The sequence below is a fragment of the Sciurus vulgaris genome (assembly GCF_902686455.1).
Source record: "Sciurus vulgaris genome assembly, chromosome: 2".
Lineage (NCBI taxonomy): Eukaryota > Metazoa > Chordata > Mammalia > Rodentia > Sciuridae > Sciurus > Sciurus vulgaris.
This window is the reverse complement of record NC_136462.1, coordinates 29,342,559-29,362,292: the sequence shown is the minus strand read 5'-3', so window position 1 is coordinate 29,362,292 and position 19,734 is coordinate 29,342,559. Positions and strand designations below refer to the sequence as shown.

The following is a 19,734-nucleotide window of genomic DNA, read 5'->3' as shown; positions in this document are numbered from 1 at the left end:
CATTGGATTTATGAGCATTGATCTTGTAACCTGCTACTTTACTGAATTCACTTATGAGTTCTAAGAGTTTTCTGGTGGAATTTCCAGGTTCCTCTAAATATATAATCATGTCATCAGCGAACAGGGATAGTTTGAGTTCTTCTTTTCCAATTCGTATCACTTTAATTTCTTTGGTTTGTCTAATTGCTCTTGCTAGAGTCTCAAGAACGATGTTGAATAGAAGTGGTGAAAGAGGGCATCCCTGCCTTGTTCCAGTTTTTAGGGGGAATGCTTTCAGTTTTTCACCATTTAGAATGATATTAGCCATGGGCTTAGCATAAATGGCCTTTACAATGTTAAGGAATGTTCCCACTATCCCTATTTTTTCTAGGGTTTTGAGCATGAAGGGGTGCTGTATTTTATCAAATGCTTTTTCTGCATCTATTGAAATAATCATGTGATTCTTGACTTTAAGTCTATTGATATGGTGAATGACATTTATTGATTTCCTGATGTTGAACCAACCTTTCATCCCTGGGATGAAACCCACTTGATCATGGTGCACTATCTTTTTAATATGTTTTTGTATGCGATTTGCTAAAATTTTGTTGAGAATTTTTGCATCGATGTTCATTAAGGATATTGGTCTGAAATTTTCTTTCCTTGATGAGTCTCTGTCTGGTTTAGGTATCAGTGTGATATTGGCTTCATAGAATGAGTTTGGGAGGGTTCCCTCCTCTTCTATTTTATGGAATACTTTGAGAAGTATTGGAATGAGCTCTTCTTTAAAGGTTTTGTAAGAACTCGGCTGAGAACCCATCTGGTCCCGGACTTTTCTTTGTTGGTAGGCTTTTGATGACTTCTTCTATTTCAGTACTTGAAATTGGTCTATTTAAATTGTGTATGTCCTCCTCGTTCAGTTTAGGCAATTCATATGTCTCTAGAAACCTGTTGATGTCTTCGAGGTTTTCTGTTTTGTTGGAGTATAGATTTTCAAAATAGCTTCTAATTATGTTTTGTATAAGAGTGGAGTTGCTATAACTGGCCTCAAACTTGTTATCCTTCTGCCTCAGGCACCCCAGTAGCTAAAATTACAGACTTGGAGTACCATGCCTGGCAAGAACTGTTATCTTTTATCTTTGTATCTCTTGGCAAATGGCAAAAGCCCTAGATTTTAAAAATCTACATTTCTGCTTTTTTCCCTTAACGTATCAAATATTTTTCATATTTCTATATGCTTTGTTATTTTTAAGGCACAGTAACTTTCTGAACTATTTCATTTATGTTGGACATTTTTCCCTAATCTTTCACTGTCATTAATATAACTTGAATGAATTTATTTGTTATCTGGTTCTTATTTTGGGTAACTTAAGAGTAATTTAATACTCGAAGTGGGATAGGACACTTAAGTCAAAGAAAAAGGATCTTGTCATTCTCCCTGCCCAGAATCAACTTGTTTATTAATCATGCCTATCTGCTGCGCTCTGGTAGCAGTCAGAGACACTTGGTCTTATACATATCAATAAAATTAAATACTGACCTGACCAAAAGTAATAATCAATAAAATAAAAAATGACATTTAAAAATTTATTCCTATATCTGAACAACTCCCTTCAATGATTTTATAACATCTATACTATAACCTTATAATCTGCTATTTAATATTTTTGGTAGATTTAGTAGTTTACTACAATGTTTTAATATGAACTTTTGATAATTAGTAAACACATTTTCATAACAAAATTTAAAGTACCATAGCCCAGTAAAAAGTTGAGGTAATAGCCGTTTGTCTTTAACTCCAGCTTATAATGGCCTTCAGTTAATGTTTTTTACATTTATGTGAATTTTGTTTTTTATTCAAAAAGTTTAGTTTTAAAGCACAGCCTACTCATGAGTAAATACATAAGTGATGTATTTTTTTGATCCTCTGAGATCTAAAATAGGTGTCAACAAAGAATAAACAAACTAGAAGTAGAGAGAGTAGTAAATGAGAGAAATAGGTGTTCAAATTGGGCTTGCAAAGATTAAAATAAAATGTATTTGACAGTTGGGGTTCAGTGTTAAGTAGATAGGGCCTGTCTACCAAAAGGTGCTGCCTTCTCCTTAATATGCATTTCTTTTGACATTTGGTGAAATTGCTTTGTGAAAACATAAGTAAACATGTATACAACAGTGGCACTTCTTTGAGCGATTGCTAAATGTCCCATATGGTTTCTGAATTCTTTTGTTTCCTAATATTCATGTTCTGCATTGATCTAGCCTTGCCACACGCTGCTATTGTCAGCCAGACAATTGAATGGAATAGAAGTAAGGTGTCTCCTAGAGTTTGTTTGTCCTGCTGGAAATTTACTGTTTTTGTGGAGGAGATAGATCTCTGGAGTTGGGAAGATGGTTTGTAGCTGAGGTTCTTAGTCAAGGGGTGAGCATCAGAATTGCCCATGGAGAGTTTTCATTTTTAATATATTCTTATTTTTAATTGACACATGGTAATTGTGTGCATATTAACAAAGTACAGTGTGATGCTTCTTTTTTTGTGACATTTCAATATATGTATATAGTATATAATGATCAGATCAGAGTAATTGCTGTAACTGTGACCTCAGACAACTTTGTGTTGAGAACTGTCAAAATCTAACTCTACAGTTTTAAAATATTCAATAGTTGTCAACCGTAGTTTCCCTGCTGTGCTATAGAACATTAGAAGTTACTCTTCCTAACTGCACATTGTACCCATTAACCATCCTGTTTCCATAGTCCTCCTGTCTTCTCCCTGACAATCTTTTCAGGCTCTCCCATCTTCTCCCTGACAACCTTTCCAGACTCTGATTGTTTTTGTTTTAAGCTTATGACGGCCTTCCCACAGAATTTTAGTAGACTTCAGGTGAACCTGGGACATTTGAATGTAAGTAGGGTAAGGAGAAGAGAGAGAGGGTATAGTTCATTGTGAGAAGGGGTGATAGTGTTGAAGGTGATTTTTTCCCATTTTTTTAAATAAATTTGTTGGTATAATTTATTTAACACATAATTTGCCCATTTAAATGTACAATTCACTTTCTTACTCTTGCTCATTTTCTCTCTCTCACTCTTACTCTTGCTCACTCTCACTTTCTCAATTTCTGTCTCTCTCACTCTCACCCTGTAGGCAGACACTCTGCCTATCCACTTAATAAAATCTCTTGCGTGAGAAAATAAATAAATAAACAAACAAAATAAATATTTTGTGCAATTCAGGTTTGGGGTTGTAACTCAGTGGTAGAGCACTTGCCTTGCATGTGTGAGGAACTGGGTTCATTTCTCAGCGCCTTATATAAAAAAAATAAATATCCATTGACAACTAAGAGTAAATGAATAAATAAATAAATGTACAGTTCAATGATATTTTAACTAAACTCACTAAGCAACTGTCACTGTAATCCATTTTTAGAACATTGCATCACCCTTTGCCATTTAGTCTTCGTTCTTAACCTGCACTCCTAGGCAACTCCTAGTCCACTTTCTATCTCTGTAATTTTTTTCTTTTCTGGGCATTTCATATCAGTGATATAAATATAAATCACACACTATATGTTCTTTTATGTCAACTTCTTTCACTTAGACTTGTACTCAAGATTCATCCATGTCATAGTATGAATCAGTACTTCATTTCTTTTTTATTGCTGAACAGTATCCATTTTATGAATATGCCACATTTTGTTGTCCATTCATAAATTGATGGCCATTTGGACTGTTGAATAAAGCTGCTGAGTATTTGTTTAAAAGTCTTCGAGTCTTTTGTTTAGACGTATGTCTTTATTTTTCTTGGATAGATATGTTGGAATAGCATTTCTGAGTAATATGATAAATTTATGTTTGACTTTTTGAGAAACTGGCAAAAACCATTTTCCAAAGTAGTAGCACCATTATAATCCCACTAATAATTTAAGGGGTATCTTCTTTCTCCATCCTCACTGTCATTTATTTTTGTTTTATTAATTATAGCTATTCTATTGGGTATGAAATAATGATTAATGATGTTGAGCATTTTTTCCTGTGTCATTAGCCATTTATGTAATCTTTGGAGAAACATCAGTTCCAATCTTTTGTCCTTATACATGTTTTTATTTTATGTCTTATTACTGAGTTATAAGGGTTTTATGTATTCTGAATTCAAGTTCTTTATTATATTTGAGAGTTGCATATATTTTGACCTCTCTGTGATTTGTCTTTTAATTTTTCTGGTGATATCCTTTAAAGAATAAATTTCTACCTTTTGAATAAGTCCAGTTTATTAATTTTAGGGATCACAAACCACACTTTAATTTACATTGGTCTGTGGCAGCATGTTGCATGCTCATTTACTAAACCATTTACTCTGTCCTCTAGCCTCCAGGGTCCTATCGACCACCCCCTCCTATGGGTAAACCACCAGGTTCAATTGTTAGACCCTCTGCTCCACCAGCAAGATCATCTGTTCCTATGACCAGGCCTCCTGTGCCAATACCACCACCTCCACCTCCGCCTCCACCGCCACCTCCTCCTCCTCCGGTGATAAAGCCACAGTCTTCAGCCGTGGAACAGGAACGCTGGGATGAAGATTCTTTTTATGGGCTCTGGGATACAAATGATGAACAAGGACTGAATTCAGAATTTAAGTCGGAAACTGCAACAATTCCATCTGTTCCAGTATTACCACCCCCACCTGTTCACTCTACCATTCCCCCTCCTGGCCCAATGCCTTTGGGTATGCCACCAATGTCCAAACCACCACCAGTGCAGCAGACTGTTGACTATGGCCATGGTCGGGGTGAGTAATGGTGGTGAACTTGTATCTGGGATTCTATAGGAATTGTTGACCTTAAGTTGATTTTCTTAAGCTTTGCTGTTATAACATCTTATCCCTGGTTTTGTTTATCAGATATATCTACTAATAAAGTTGAACAGATACCCTATGGAGAAAGAATAACCCTACGCCCAGATCCACTACCTGAAAGGTCAACTTTTGAGACAGGTAGGATTCCCAAAGAGTTCAGTATTTTTAAACCTAATTTTAGTGCCTTATTTCATGATTTTCTTTTTAGTGAGATTATCTGGGCTGTCCTTTAATATAGTTAAATGATTCTTAAGTTGAATTTAGGGCAGCAGTTTATGCTAATTCTAAGTTAGATTCATACTTTTCTGCTTTTATTTCTGAAAAAGGAATATACTTCTTATTTTCTGTTGTGTTTTGTAGACCATACAGGCCAGCGAGATCGCTATGATAGAGACAGAGACCGTGAGCCTTATTTTGATCGTCAAAGTAATATCATAACAGATCATCGAGATTTTAAAAGGGATCGGGAGACACATAGAGATCGAGACCGAGATCGTGTTATTGACTATGACCGGGATCGATTTGACAGAGAGCGCAGGCCCCGAGATGATAGGTATACTATGAAAAATTTCTTTGCTAGGTGTGCAAATTATTATGTATAAGTTCAGCAAAAGTCAGTGTATCTAAGGAAACTTAATAAAGACATAATCTTCTCATGTGTGCATGTATGTGTATAATTTGGAGAAGAAAGAGGAATTTTGGACCAGTTTTCAGGTACTTGAGTTTCGCTAGCTTGAATTCCAGATAATTAAATGGGTGATGAAGATAACACAGAAAGTAAAAGAAATAGTATTTTTAGCAAAGATACAATCATTAATTATAGGCAAACAATTTACTTTTACAGTTCCTGAGCTGTTTAGATGTGTTTATATAAGGTAGATCTAAATGAAAAAGTAAGATTAACATATAAATATTGGCTGTGTGGAGTAACTATAGAGAGGATTGGGCAGATAATGGTGTTGCATTATAAAGCAGAGATTCTAAAAAATTTACCAAAATACATCCTGTTATGCCTTCTAGAACTCAGTCATATCGAGACAAAAAAGACCACTCCTCATCCAGAAGAGGAGGGTTTGATAGGCCATCCTATGACCGGAAGTCTGACCGACCAGCCTATGAAGGCCCATCCATGTTTGGAGGTAAAACATCCTTATTAATCATAAGGATGTTGAGAATGTGACAAAGGGGAGATGCTTTTCATTGTAGCCAAGGATTTAATTTTAGAGTAAAATGTACGTAGATTTCTCAGAGAACTGGGCGTGGTAATCCCAGTGGCTCAGGAGGCTAAGACAGGAGGATCTCAAGTTCAAAGCCATCTTCAGCAAAAAAGCAAGATGCTAAGCAACTCAGTGAGATCCTGTCCCTAAGTAAAATGCAAGATAGTGCTGGAGATGTGGCTCTGTGGTTGAGTGCCCCTGAGTTCAATCCCTGGCACCCAGAAAAAAAAAAAAAAGATTTCTCAGAGATTGCAGCAGCATTAGCATCAATACTAGCATGTCATTAAATAAGATATAAATTGATTTTAAGAAATTTTGAAAAATAGAAACAAAGTCACTTGTAATCCATTGCCCATCATACTACAATTATAAATTTTATATTTTTCCTCTCATTCTCTCATGTACATATTTATGAAATTGGATCAAAGTATAAATGCAGTTTTTTTGTTTGTTTTGTGGTGCTGGGGATTGAAACCAGGACCTTGAGCACATTCTACTGTGTAGACAAAATATGAGACCTTTATTGTTGGACATTTAGATTGCTTTTAGTTTTTCATTGCTCTAAGTTACATTTATATTTATTTATAGAAGTAAGCTTTTCTAAGCTGATGATTTTAGTTCTTAAAACTGTAAAGAACTGTAAAGCAAAAGTTACAGAACTATTAGTCATGCTTGAGATTGTCCAGCAAATTCTTTATTATTTTACTATGTCCTGCTGTTTGTATTTTTTGTACATTTAATATAAACAAGGATGAACTCAATCTTTTGCAGAACATTCTTTTCCTGAAATATATGTAAATATTTTTGTTTTCTTGATTTCAGTAGATTTATATTATTCTAAATTTTCCCTAATTAAAGTAAAAGTAACCCTCAAATCATTAGATTGGTGGGAATTATGATTAAGATGAGAGTAGGCAGTTAACTTTCAGAATGATTTCTATATAAATAATAATTGTATTCAACTGCTGGAATTCTAGGAGAACGAAGAACTTACCCAGAGGAGCGAATGACCCTGCCAACTCCTTCACTAAGCCACCAGCCACCTCCAGCTCCACGAGTTGAGAAGAAACCTGAATCAAAGAACGTGGACGACATTTTGAAACCACCAGGTCGGGAGAGCAGACCTGAAAGAGTGAGTCCTGTGGAGCTGACTAGTTTTCTTATAATTCTGAAGATGATAAGAGGTCATGTTAATATCCTGAATAGAATTTTCTTACTTTTCTTCAACATAGAAATAATATCAGAATCAAGGCACCTTACCTTCTCTAAATCACCATATAAACTCTCATACTATAGAACCTTAATGAAGTTAGAGCTAAATTTCTTAGCAAAAAAAGAGTGAAAACTTTTAAAAAGTTTGTGAGAGCTCAGTCAATTGCATTTTGAAGCAGATATGAGTAGTTTTGGTTTTATGGTATATGGGACAAAAAGGGGGAGAATTAGGAACATTGATTGGTTTAGGCTTAATTTCCTAGTGACTTCCAAATATATAAATTCTTTTAAATTTATCTTCCATTGCAGAGTAATTATTCCATTTGAATAACTGATATTAGCGATTTCAGCTAAATATTTTGATTCCATGTGTGTAGAATTAGTAGGTCATTGTTTTATAGTTTTTTTTGTTTTGTTTTGTTGTTTGTTTTTTTTGGCCTACTATTGTGAAGTATAGCTTTTTCAGCTTTTTCTGTTGTTGCTATTTGCATGATACAGTAGCCTCCCCCTTATCTGTGGTTTCATTTTCTATATTTTGTCACCTGAAGTCATCAGTGACCCTAAAATATTAAATAGAAAATTTCATAAATAAACAATTCATGAGTTTAAAATTATATGCTGTTCTGAATAACTTGACATAATCTTGTGCCATCCTGCTCTGTCTTGTTCAGGAAATGAATCATTCCTTTATCTAGCCTATCCACTCTGTATATACTACCCACCTCTTGGTCACTTAGTAGCTCTCTCAGTTATCAGAGTGACTGTCACAGTATTCCAGTGCTTATATCTAGAGTTTTGTACTATTGGTGGTTTCAGAGATGAAACTGCTGAGGATAAAGTAGTACTACTGTTGTTTTACCATCTGTTTACTTTTAGTCTATTTGTCTTTGAATATAAAGTATATCTCCTGTGGACCCAGAAAGCTGAATCATGTTTTTTTATGTGATCTTTTTTCTTTTCTGTTTTTTTTTTTTTTTTTTTTTTTTTCATTTTGATGTAGTGGAATTAAACCAGAGTCTCACACATGCTAGGTAAACTCTACTACTGAGTTGTACTCCCAGCACAGTCTGCTTTCTGATTGGATTGTTTAATCCATTCACATTTAATGTATTTTTTATGTAAATGACTTAATTTCATTTTGGGGTTATTAATCACAAGTGTATAGAAATATAGTTGATTTTTTTATGTATTTATCTTGGATTCTGCAGTATCACTGACCCTTATCATTTTCAACTGTTTTTTAGTGGATTTCTTGTATGTAAGATCATGTCATCTGGAAATAGTTTTACTTTTGTCTTTCTTTTTTTAATATATACTTTTAGTGTACTTACTTATTTTTATGTGGTGCTGAGAATTGAACCCAGTTCCTCACACATGCTAGGCAAGTGCTCTACCACTGAGCCACAACCCCAGCCCCTACTTTTGCCTTTTTAAGCTGGATGTTTTTATTTCTTTTTTTCTGGGCTAATTACCCTTGCTTAAATTCACTCCATTTGTTTTGCATAAATGTGACAAGGGTGAACATCTTGACTTGTTCTTGACCTTCAGGGAACTCTGAATTTTACCATTAAGTATGATGTTACCTGTGGATTTTTCATGGATATACTTTTTTCAGATTAAGGAAATTTCCTTCGTTCTATTGAATACTTTTCTAATGTCAATTAATATGATTATGGGGCCGGGGTTGTAACTCAATGGTAAAGCACTTGCCTGACATGTCTGAGGGACTGGGTTCGATTCTCAGCACCACATATAAATAAATAAATAAAATAAAGGTTCATTGACAACTGAAAAAAATATATATGTGTATATATTTTTATGTATATGTGTATATGTGTGTGTGCGTGTGTGTGTGTATATAAATAAAGATGATTGTGTGATGTTTGGTGTTTGCTTTTGCTTTTTTGTTTTTTGGTGGTGCTGAGGGCTGAATCCAGGGCCTTGGGCATACTAGGCAAGTGCACTACCAACTGAGGAGAATTTTGGTATTTAGTGTGTTAATATGATATACTAAATATATTGATATGATGTGTTTCATTATTTGATTTTTATGTTTACCCCTGGAATGAATCACACTTGGTGAAGGTATAGAGTTCTTTTTATATATTACTGGATTCCATTTGCTAGTATCGTTGAGGACTATTATACCCATATTCTTAACAAATGTTATAATTCTTGTTTGTTTTTGGTTTTTGGTGCTGAGGATTGAACACAGGGACTTTACCAACTGAGCTATCTCCCCAGCCCCTAAAATATTGTAATTCTTATGTGATATCTTTGTCTGGCTTTTAGTAGCTGAGTAATGCTGGCAATAAAATAATTTAGGATTGTTCTTTTTATTTATGGAAGAATTTGTGAAGAATTGGTAGACTCCAGTGATAAAACCATCTGGGCCTGGACCTTTCTTTGTGGGTAGTTTTTGTTGTTAGTGTTGTTTTAATTACTGATTCAGTCTCTTATTTCTGTAAAGTTGGCAGTAATGTTCCCTCTTTCGTTTCTGATTATAGTAATTTGAGTCTTCTCTTTTTTTTCATAGTCTAAGTAAAAGTTTATTAATTTTGTTGATCTTTTTAGAACCAGCTTTTGATTTTATAGTCTATTTTCTGTTCCTATGGCAAAATACCTGAGGCTAGGTACTTTGTAAGGAAAAGAGGTATTATTTTGCTCACAAATCTGGGGATTGAAGAGCATGGTGCCAGCATCCAATTGGCTCTAGTAGGACTTTCTGGCCACGTGGGAAAGTAGGGAGAGATAACATGGTGTGACAAAAAGTCAGAGAGACACAGAGGCTGGGCTTACTTTTTTTTTTCCATTTTATTTGGGTTTCCATTTTATTTTGATTATGTGTTATATAACACACTATTTGCTACATAATATATCACCTAACCTAGCAGGGGTAGATGACCATACTAAGGTTTCTCTCTCAGTCATAAAAATACTCCCTTAATCAATGTTCTCCAAACCCTTTAATATATAATAACCATTTAACTCCAGATACGCGACTGTCTCTTTCCATCAAACTCTACTGATAGGGAAAATGGGCAACCCTTTTTTCCTAGCCCCCATTAGTAAAATTGTGGTTGTAGGCAGTGGCCTCTCTGGGGATAACCAAGTACATACCCATTATGCTGAGTCCTGGATGAATCTCAAACCACATATCGGTATGCTAATCTAAACCAAAACCCTACCCCTTAGGCTCTTTAGAGGTGACTGGGTTCGACGCCTTTCCCAGTAAACCCTGCAGCAACCCAGGCTCACTCTTTTTATAACATTCCACTCTTGAGGGAAAGATCCAGGTTCCTCAAGAACTACATTACACATCCCCCAGTGACCTAATTACTTCCCACTAAGCCATCCCTCTTTTTTGTTGTTGTTGTTAATACCTTCATTTTATTTATTTTTATGCGATGCTGAAGATCAAACCCAGTGCCTCACGTTTGCTAGGCAAGTGCTCTACCACTGAGTTACATATAGCCCCAGCCCCTAAGTCATACCTCTTAAAGGTTTTACCCCTCAACACTGCACTGAGTGGGGAACCAACCTTCCAGTGTATGATCTCTTGAAGAACACACTCAAACCATTCTAAACCATATGAGTTTTATTGATTTTTCTTTCTATATTTTATTTTCTGTTTTAGTAACTTCTAATCTTTATTGTTTTTTGTTTAGTGTTTCCTTCCTTCTGTTTCTTTAGGTTTAGTTTGCTCTTCTTTTTCCAGTTTCTTAAGGTGGAAATTTAGGTTATTGATTTTAAATCTTTCTTAATATGGGCACTTATAAGATATCTTTTAAGCACTTTTTTAGCTTCATCCCATGAACTTCGGTATATTGTATCTTTATTTACATTTATGTCAGAGTATTCTTTTACTTCTGTTTGGATTTCTTCTTTGACTCATGGATTATTTGGGAGTATGTTATTTAATTTCTACATATTTGTGAATTTCCTCAGTTTTTTCCTACTCTTAATTTCTAACATCATCCATGGTGGTTTGATAACGTCCATTGTATTATTTTTATATTAGGTCAATGTTAACTAAGATCTCATTGCAAAAAAATCTCCCCTGAGTAATTTTTTTCCCCCATTGTGTTTCAGATTGTTGTTATAATGAGAGGATTACCTGGCAGTGGAAAGACACATGTTGCAAAACTTATTCGAGTGAGTATGAGAAAGTGGAAAAATCAGTTGTTTATGTTAGTGAGCAATGTTTCAGTGGATCCATGGTACGTGTTGTCCCATATAAATTTTTTCATCTATTGAAACAAGTGTTTTTGCCTCTGCATGATTTGTAGCCACCAGAAAATTATGTATTATTTAACCGTAAGAGAAAATGTTGGTGTTCTTAGTTAATTAACATTCTTTAATATATTTCATAGATTTTCTTTCTTTAACTTTCTTGACTATTTGATTCTTAGGATAAGGAGGTAGAGTTTGGAGGACCTGCACCCAGAGTTTTAAGCCTGGATGATTACTTCATCACTGAAGTAGAAAAAGAAGAAAAAGATCCAGATTCTGGAAAGAAAGTGAAAAAGAAGGTATGATATATTCCTTTTAGATTACATTCTGAATTTAATTCATTAATAGTATTTAAAGGAGAGCTATGTACTTTTTGGAAGACTTAAACTTCTTCACTTTTCTGAACACAAACTTTGGTAGAAGGGAAGACTACAAAAGCATCTCTATCCAGATGAGTCTTTGCTTTGGCTAACTTCAGATCTTTGGCGGGGGTGATTTTAGGTAATGGAATACGAATATGAAGCTGAAATGGAAGAGACATACCGTACCAGCATGTTCAAAACTTTTAAAAAGACTCTGGATGATGGCTTTTTCCCCTTCATCATTCTGGATGCTATCAATGACAGAGTTAGACATTTTGACCAGTTTTGGAGTGCAGCAAAAACCAAGGGATTTGAGGTATACTCTTAAAAGTACTTGAAAGCACTACATTTTCATGTAAGTTTTATATTTCTTTGCCTAATCATTATTTATTGTGCTTAGGTATATTTGGCTGAAATGAGTGCAGATAACCAGACTTGTGGCAAGAGAAATATTCATGGAAGAAAGCTTAAAGAAATAAATAAGGTGATTTCAGAAACAGTGGTAGAGTACCCTAAACTTTCTTTTTTCAACATTAGCACTGTTATCTGGAAGCTCTTGTTTATCCTGTTTTCTTTTAGAATATCTTTTCTACCTGCTTTATAAATGTTTCTTTTCCTATGTATATGTGAAAGGGGTGGCTTGACTTTTCCTGAAACTGGCCTGTTACAGTTCACAGTATTAGTTAACTTTATCTTGAATGTTCACTTGGCCATTATATGAGTAGTTTCTAGAAATAACTTGACCTCCTGAATTTCTCGATAGATGGCTGATCACTGGGAAACTGCACCTCGTCACATGATGCGCCTAGACATTCGTTCTTTGCTGCAAGATGCTGCTATTGAAGAGGTGTGTACCTTTAGCCTAAATGCAGTTTAAAAACTTTTTTTTCCACCTTTTTTACTTTGAAAAATGTAAAAACATATAGAAAAGTTACATGAATAGTATAATACCTGCACCTTAGACCTTTCATTGAGATTCACCAATTATTAATATTTTGCCATCTTTTTCTCCATGTAGATATATGCTTAATGTTATTGTTATTAATGTTGGCATTATTAGTGTGGAACCATTTGAGAATTAAGTTGCAGACCTCATAACCTGTCATCCTTAAATACTTTAGTAGGTATCTCCTAAGAACAAGTACATTCTCTTATAAAACCAGTCAATTATCAAATTCAGGAACTTTAACATTGATAAAATATTATATTAAATAATGTTTCCTGAATTACATTTCTTGAATTATGTATAGTTCATATGCAGATTTTACCAACTGTTCCTAGCTATCACTTTTCAGTCTCCTTTATTGACTTCTCCTGTTTCCCTGCTTTAGGACTCTATGCTTAACTTGATTTCTACTTTGCATATCATATAAATGATCTGAATCTTTCTGGTACCTTAGATTGCCACTCTCATGCTCATGATGATAGTTTGGATTGCTGTTTTTGTTCCTTATATTACAATCTTAATTTTTTTAATGGAGGGAGTATAGGTAATTTTTATAATTCTTCCATGATTATTTTCTAAATTCTCTACCAAAAAAGAATTATCTTAGTGCACCTTAAACTCAACCAGTCCAAAACGTAATGTATCCAAACCTTTTCCTCTTCTAGTATTCTGTTTTTTCAATTAAAATCACCAAACACTTATTTTTAATTTTTTTTTTTGTACTGAGGATTAACCCAGGGGCACTTAACCACAGAGCCACATCCCTAGCCTGTTTTTTATTTTTTATTTTGAGACAGGGTTTTGCTTAGTTGCTTAGGGCCTTACTAAGTTGCTGAGTCTGGCTTTGAAGTTGCAATCCTCCTGCCTCAGCCTCCTGAGCCACTTGGCTTACAGGTGTGTGCCACCATGCTCGGTCCAATAACTTGATTGGTAGAGCTAGTAATCTGAAAGTTGTCTCTGACTTTACTCTCCCCTATACCATTTAACCCTATCTATTTACCATGTAATCAGTTACAAGTTTTGTCAATTTTACCTTATAAAATAGCTTCTCAAATTTCTGTACTCTGATTTGCTTTGCTCTCATTCTGGGCCAAGCTACTGTCATCCCACTTTTCATTATACCCTTTCTTGTATTTTGAAATTTGAATCATTTATATGTTTACTTGAAAAAAAAAAAAATACTTGCTAAAGGTTGTAAAAAGAAATCCAGTAATCCATAAGCATTTAAAATAGGTAACCATCTACTTGGACTAACGCATTATATTTAATCTCATAGGGAAGTATAAAAATGGATTTCCAGGCCAGAATATTATTCTGTCTTTATCAGTGCTGTTTCAAAATTAATAGTGATTTGTACTCTAAACTCTGTGCAATTGTGCTTATTCCTGACCTAAGTGAGTAATTCAGTGGCTTCCTAAGTATTAACTAAATTTTCTTTGTTTTTTAATGATTACTGGCATACTGTAGGTAGAGATGGAGGATTTTGATGCAAATATTGAAGAACAGAAGGAAGAAAAGAAAGATGCAGAGGAAGAGGAAAGCGAACTGGTAGGAGACAGACCAACCACTTTGAACAAAGTGTCTCTTTATTAGATTTCTTAAGGAGGTTTTATATTCAAATCTGTGGTCAGATTACTACTGTTGATATATACTTTTTATTGGTAAAAGTTTCCATAATCATCTTAAAGGAAATTTTTGGATACTTTTTATTTTTCCCTAGACCAAAAGAACCCTGTGTTAAAAGAAAACTTTAACTGAGTGCTAAGAAACTTACATTTGTACTCATTCATCTATTCATGGATAGTTTTAGGGGAGTATACTTTTTAAGAAAATCAATATATTTGAAAGGGCATTTTTACATTCCTGCAGATATGTGATAAGAGCCTACCCAGCGTATGCATAATTGTCTCTTCTTTGCTACAAGATCTCAAAATTGAGTTTCTGTCAGCTAAGTCAGAACTTAATTGAATGAGGAGGCAGAGGGTTGCCACTGGCTACTGGATTTGTTCTTCTGCATTTTATCCTGTTAAGTGATGGGAAAAATTTTGATTGTGTAGCCAATAGATTTTGCTTAGGCTGATTAGAAACTTACATAATGTGAGTTTGAAGTTCCTATGTACTGTAAATGTTTTTGATCACACCTCTGTAGAGATGTTTGCTTTACCCTGTCATTCAAAAAAATGCGGCCTATAGAGTTATGTTGACTTTTTAGTATTTGCTCATGAGGTACAGAGATAAGCAATGCCTTGGAATAGTGTTGCTTTTTAAATCCAGACTATTACTTATTATTTAATATTCATCTTTTGCTAAAGTTGCTTCTCATATTCCTCTGAAAATGTACAAATCAAGAACCCTCATTCCTAATTCCCAGAGTATAATCTCCAAGGAGTGGTCCCATCAAACCCATGTGTGATATAGAGGATTCTTAATAGAAACTGTGTTTATATAGAGATGGTGTCAACCTCTACATTCCTAGATTTTAAATGTGGATTAAAAAATAAGCTTTAAAGTTAATGGCATTTGAGTCTCAGTATGTTTTTTTTTTTTTTTTTTAAACAAGGTCTATTTTTCCTAAGTTGTATTTTGACATACATGATCTAAAATGTAGGCAGAAAATTTCACTTGAAGGTCCACCCTCTTCTGGACTATGGTTAATGAACTCTTTAGCTTCTTGCAGCATATATATTGCTAGAAAATGACCATGTGAGAAGTCTACAATGTCATTAGCTTTCTGAAACTCCACCTTTGCAGAGATTTCAGTTCAGGATATGGTTCATAACATCTTAGTTGCTTGGGTGTAGGTCAAAACTTGGAGAACTTAATTGAATGTACAACTAATTTTTAAAGTGAAACACTAATACTATATTTTTACATCAGAGACATGGCAAGGAAGCTTTGAGTTCTACCCTGCTGGACTATCTCTTTTATTTCCAAGTGACCTAACAGTTTAAGCAGTGGGAGGATGGTAGAGTTTTAAAGAACAGATGGTTCCAGCAGGCAGAAATTAATATCCTTCTTGTTTGTGTTCTAAAACTTCTCTTAACCTGTTCAGAGAGCAGAATCCAAGATCTTCTACTATTGCAGTCTATCCCAAGAGTAAAAGATTCTTGGAGAATATTACAAAGGGTTAAGAGCAAGTCTTATTTCATTCAGATCATTTTGACAGAATTCTCAGTTAACTTTGCATTTTTCACTCTGTGTTGATTGATACAACTGGATGAAACTAAAACATTTCTTGGTTAAGATAATCCTTGTCGGGAGATCAACATTGTTGTAGTTTGCCTTCTTTAGTACTTCAGTAAACCTAGTAGATTTGATTCAGAGTTTATATTACTCCAGTGATGCTTAAGGTTTTCAGATGATTTTTGAGATATCACTTGTACAGAGTTCTTCAGTACTTAACTTTTAGCACCATCGCTTCAGCATAGCTTTCTTGTGGTTTGTTCTAATAATGTATTTGAAAAAGGTGATATAATTTATAACCTGAAATACCTCGTAAGCTGAAATTGAATTATTAGTTCTGGCTTAAAGACTAGAAATGTGTAAAACCCATAGGTTTCCTGGTATGATGCTGCTGCTGCTCAAGTAAACTCTTCCCTAGACGCTATTGTCGTATTTTCAACATGCTTTCCAACTTAGCTGTGTGTCAGTCTGTTCTATGAACCCAAATATTCTAAACAGTAGAGAGACATGATGAGTCATAAAAGAAAAATTACACCTTTGATAAATTTGTCCTGTTTTCTAGGTCCTAATGTTAAAATTTCTGTGTGTTAGGGTCTAATAGAAAACAGCCTAAATGAAGGAAAGGGCAATCATGATAAATCACATGGAAAAAGGATATACTTCCTAGGCAAATAAATGGAAGGTATTACTACATATTCAGTAGATGCACTGGGAAACTGGAAAATGTTTTGGGAGTTTGAAATAAACCACTCAGTTATCTCATGATACCTAAGATGTAAGTTGATTGTGGAGATTTCTGGTTTTTCATATAATGGGAAAACGTAATTTTAAAAGACGTCAGAAATAATAGTTTAATTTCCAAATGATGAAAGAGAAATGCTCTGAAATTGATTCAATAAAATTAGTCTTTGTAAGATCTAACTGGTACATGGATTGAGTCATTTTAAAGTGAGTTTGAACTTCATAATTGGGTAGTTGGGTTCAGTGCTCCAGCCCTCCTCCTTTCTTTCGAGTACTTAAAATGACACTGGACTGTCAAGTAACTGTCTTGAAGAACACATTTTGGACCTCCTGGCTACAATCACTTGAGAATAGCAGCTGTGTTAGAAAATCACCTAGCTAGTGATTAATATCAGACTCTGAATGATACTAATTTTGGTATAGTAACTATCTGTACATTCTTATCATAATTGCTATACAGCTGTTGTTCACACTACAGTTTTGAGTTCTGAACTGTAGCTGCCTCAAAGCGCCTTCACAATACTGTCCTGAAGTGACTACCCCGAAATCCATGCAGTGAAGTTTGGCGAATTTGGTCTTTTAGTTTCTTCAAAGATAATGAGATTGTGTTTTCCCTAAGGATATATTTACAACTAGTGAGTGGAAACTGAATCCATTCCCAGTTTTAATGCTTTTCCAGTTCAAAAGTGTTTTGCATGTATGTGTCTCTTTCTAACCCTTCGAGCTTCTCTCTGTGTACGATTTAGGGTTACATTCCGAAAAGCAAATGGGAGATGGACACTTCTGAGGCAAAGCTAGGTGGGTATTTCCTTTTTCCTGTTTTTATATGTGATACCTGGTGGTAATGGTCATAGAGCTTTCTGCTATAAGAAGATCAAATTTCCCAAAACTTCAGCTGAAAACACAATTTTTGACCTACCTCACACCCTCCAGTCTGTTTCATTAGCTTTTGGTTTAACTAGTTAAATCTTATGACAGCATGCGGGAGAAAAAAACAGAGTTTTAAAAGGATTGCTCTCTATACCGTTTGAAGGTTTTAGAGTAAATTGAAATATTGATAAATTTAATAGCAAAATACTCTCACTTCTAACATTCATTTTTTTATATTGATCAGAAATATTGGTGCTGGTGACATTTCTTCTTTTAAAGAATATTTAATTGCAGCCCAAAGTTGAACCTGTTTATGAATACTTTGGAAAAGGAAAATAATTTTAATAAATATTAAAGTTTAAAGATTAATTAAAAGGCATGTATTTTTCTTGTGTTATGAATTAGTGTGTATGGATATAGGGAAGTGGATACCTAATTTAGATTTTTGAAGAGCCTGTTTTATGAGATTTCATATAAAATTTGCTTCAAGTTGTCTTTAGGACCAGGTTACATGGTAAACCAGTTAAAATGATTGTTTAAATCAAACTTTGAAGTTGCTTGATGTGAGGTTTTTCATCAAGCAAAAAAAAAAAAAAAAATCACAATCAAATAGATTCCTCCAGTATTTCATGGTGATACTATAAAACATTTAAAAAATTTTTGTTTTTCATTTAAAGAGAACATTTAACATGTTGATTAAGATATGTCAGTAAAAATTTTTAAGAAAACATGCTAGAAACTTTTGGAAGTACAAAAGCTTACTGATGTGTGAAGCATGACTGTTAGCCTCTGCTTTTCTCTTCTTGGTATCATACTGTGACTCCAAAACTTGAGGAACCATCTAAGTGTCTTTATTTCGTAGAACAAATTTAGTCATTGTGTTTCTGGCACCAGAGAAAATACAGTTGTGTAGATTATGCCTTCTGTTTTGCACAGCTACTTGTGCTAGCTGTTGATATTGACCAGGTGTTTAAAAAGTAGTTCCATAAACTATAGTACTACTACATTATTAAAATGAGTTTTTTGTTGTAAAACCTAAATATTTTTTAGGGCAGGGGATATAGCTCAGTGCTTGCCTAGCATGTGTGAGGCCCTAGCTCATCCCCAGCACTAAAAACAAACAAAAAAGACTTTTTGTTAGTCTTTGTCAAGTGAAAACTGTGTGTGGCTTACTGACATATTCTACTCTTCTTTCCTCTGTGGGAAATTTTAATAATCACCAGCTGTCTCCTTCCTTAGACCTGAAGCACATATGTGTTTAAATGCAATTAAATGTGTGGAGAGTAATAACCACAAGTTAATTTTTTATATAATGATGCTTTGGTTCTACTTATTTTGACGTTAGATTTAACTCCGAGGTTCTGTACTTTGGAAATAATCTGTAAGACACTAAGACCATTTCTTTCTTCTGGTTCTCTAAATGGTGATTATCTTTTGGAGCAAAGAAGGATCATAAATAAAAATAGATAAGGTGATTGTAAAAGTGATAACTATTTTAACTAAGCAATTATTCTTCAGAGGCATTGTGTATTATGTGATCTGGGATAGAGGTTTTTTAAACTGGAGCCAGTCCATTTTCTACTTTCCTTTCTAGTTTCTAAGGAGAAAAGAAAATGGAATTTAATTGTGATGATTATTCAAGAAAATATGACTTCAATATTGGTATTAATTTCTGGGAAGAATTCTGGCTTGTATACCAGAAAATATATCTTACACAGATGCAGTCAATTTTAAAGACAGTGTTAGACAATGAATTGCAGAAATGTTAGGGTTAAATTTGGTAATAAATCTAGAAAATAAATTCTAACATTTACAGTTGAATTTTTGATTGTTTATAATAGGAGTGACAATGATACTTTGTATAAGGACTTGCATCTTGCACCACTGTATTACCTTGAGAGCTAATCCATCCATTGAGGAAGGCAAATCCAGTGTGTGGTTTCTTAAAAGCGCTTACTCCTTTGAGATTGGTCCATTGAGCCAGTTAAGAGGTTTTCCTTTAACTCATGAGGAGCTTCATCTGAGAATTAGCTTATTTATGTTGCCCTCCTTATCATAATAAATTTAATATGTTTAGGTAACAGGCACAATTGATTTTTCTGAGTACTCAGCCAACATTCTTAAATTACTCTTGGTAACATG

The 19,734-nt window shown here is 34.3% G+C and overlaps 1 protein-coding gene across 1 annotated transcript in view; it reads left to right on the top strand.

Annotated features, from left to right (window-relative positions):
• Positions 1 to 19,734, top strand: part of YLPM1 (YLP motif containing 1) — a 68,360-nt gene that overhangs the window by 39,307 nt on the left and 9,319 nt on the right. The window contains 12 exon segments of the mRNA XM_079129734.1: positions 4,342 to 4,762; positions 4,874 to 4,966; positions 5,189 to 5,381; positions 5,849 to 5,967; positions 7,023 to 7,177; positions 11,350 to 11,412; positions 11,670 to 11,789; positions 11,992 to 12,168; positions 12,253 to 12,336; positions 12,616 to 12,699; positions 14,266 to 14,346; positions 17,469 to 17,520. Of these exon segments, the coding sequence (XP_078985860.1) occupies positions 4,342 to 4,762; positions 4,874 to 4,966; positions 5,189 to 5,381; positions 5,849 to 5,967; positions 7,023 to 7,177; positions 11,350 to 11,412; positions 11,670 to 11,789; positions 11,992 to 12,168; positions 12,253 to 12,336; positions 12,616 to 12,699; positions 14,266 to 14,346; positions 17,469 to 17,520 (1,642 nt within the window).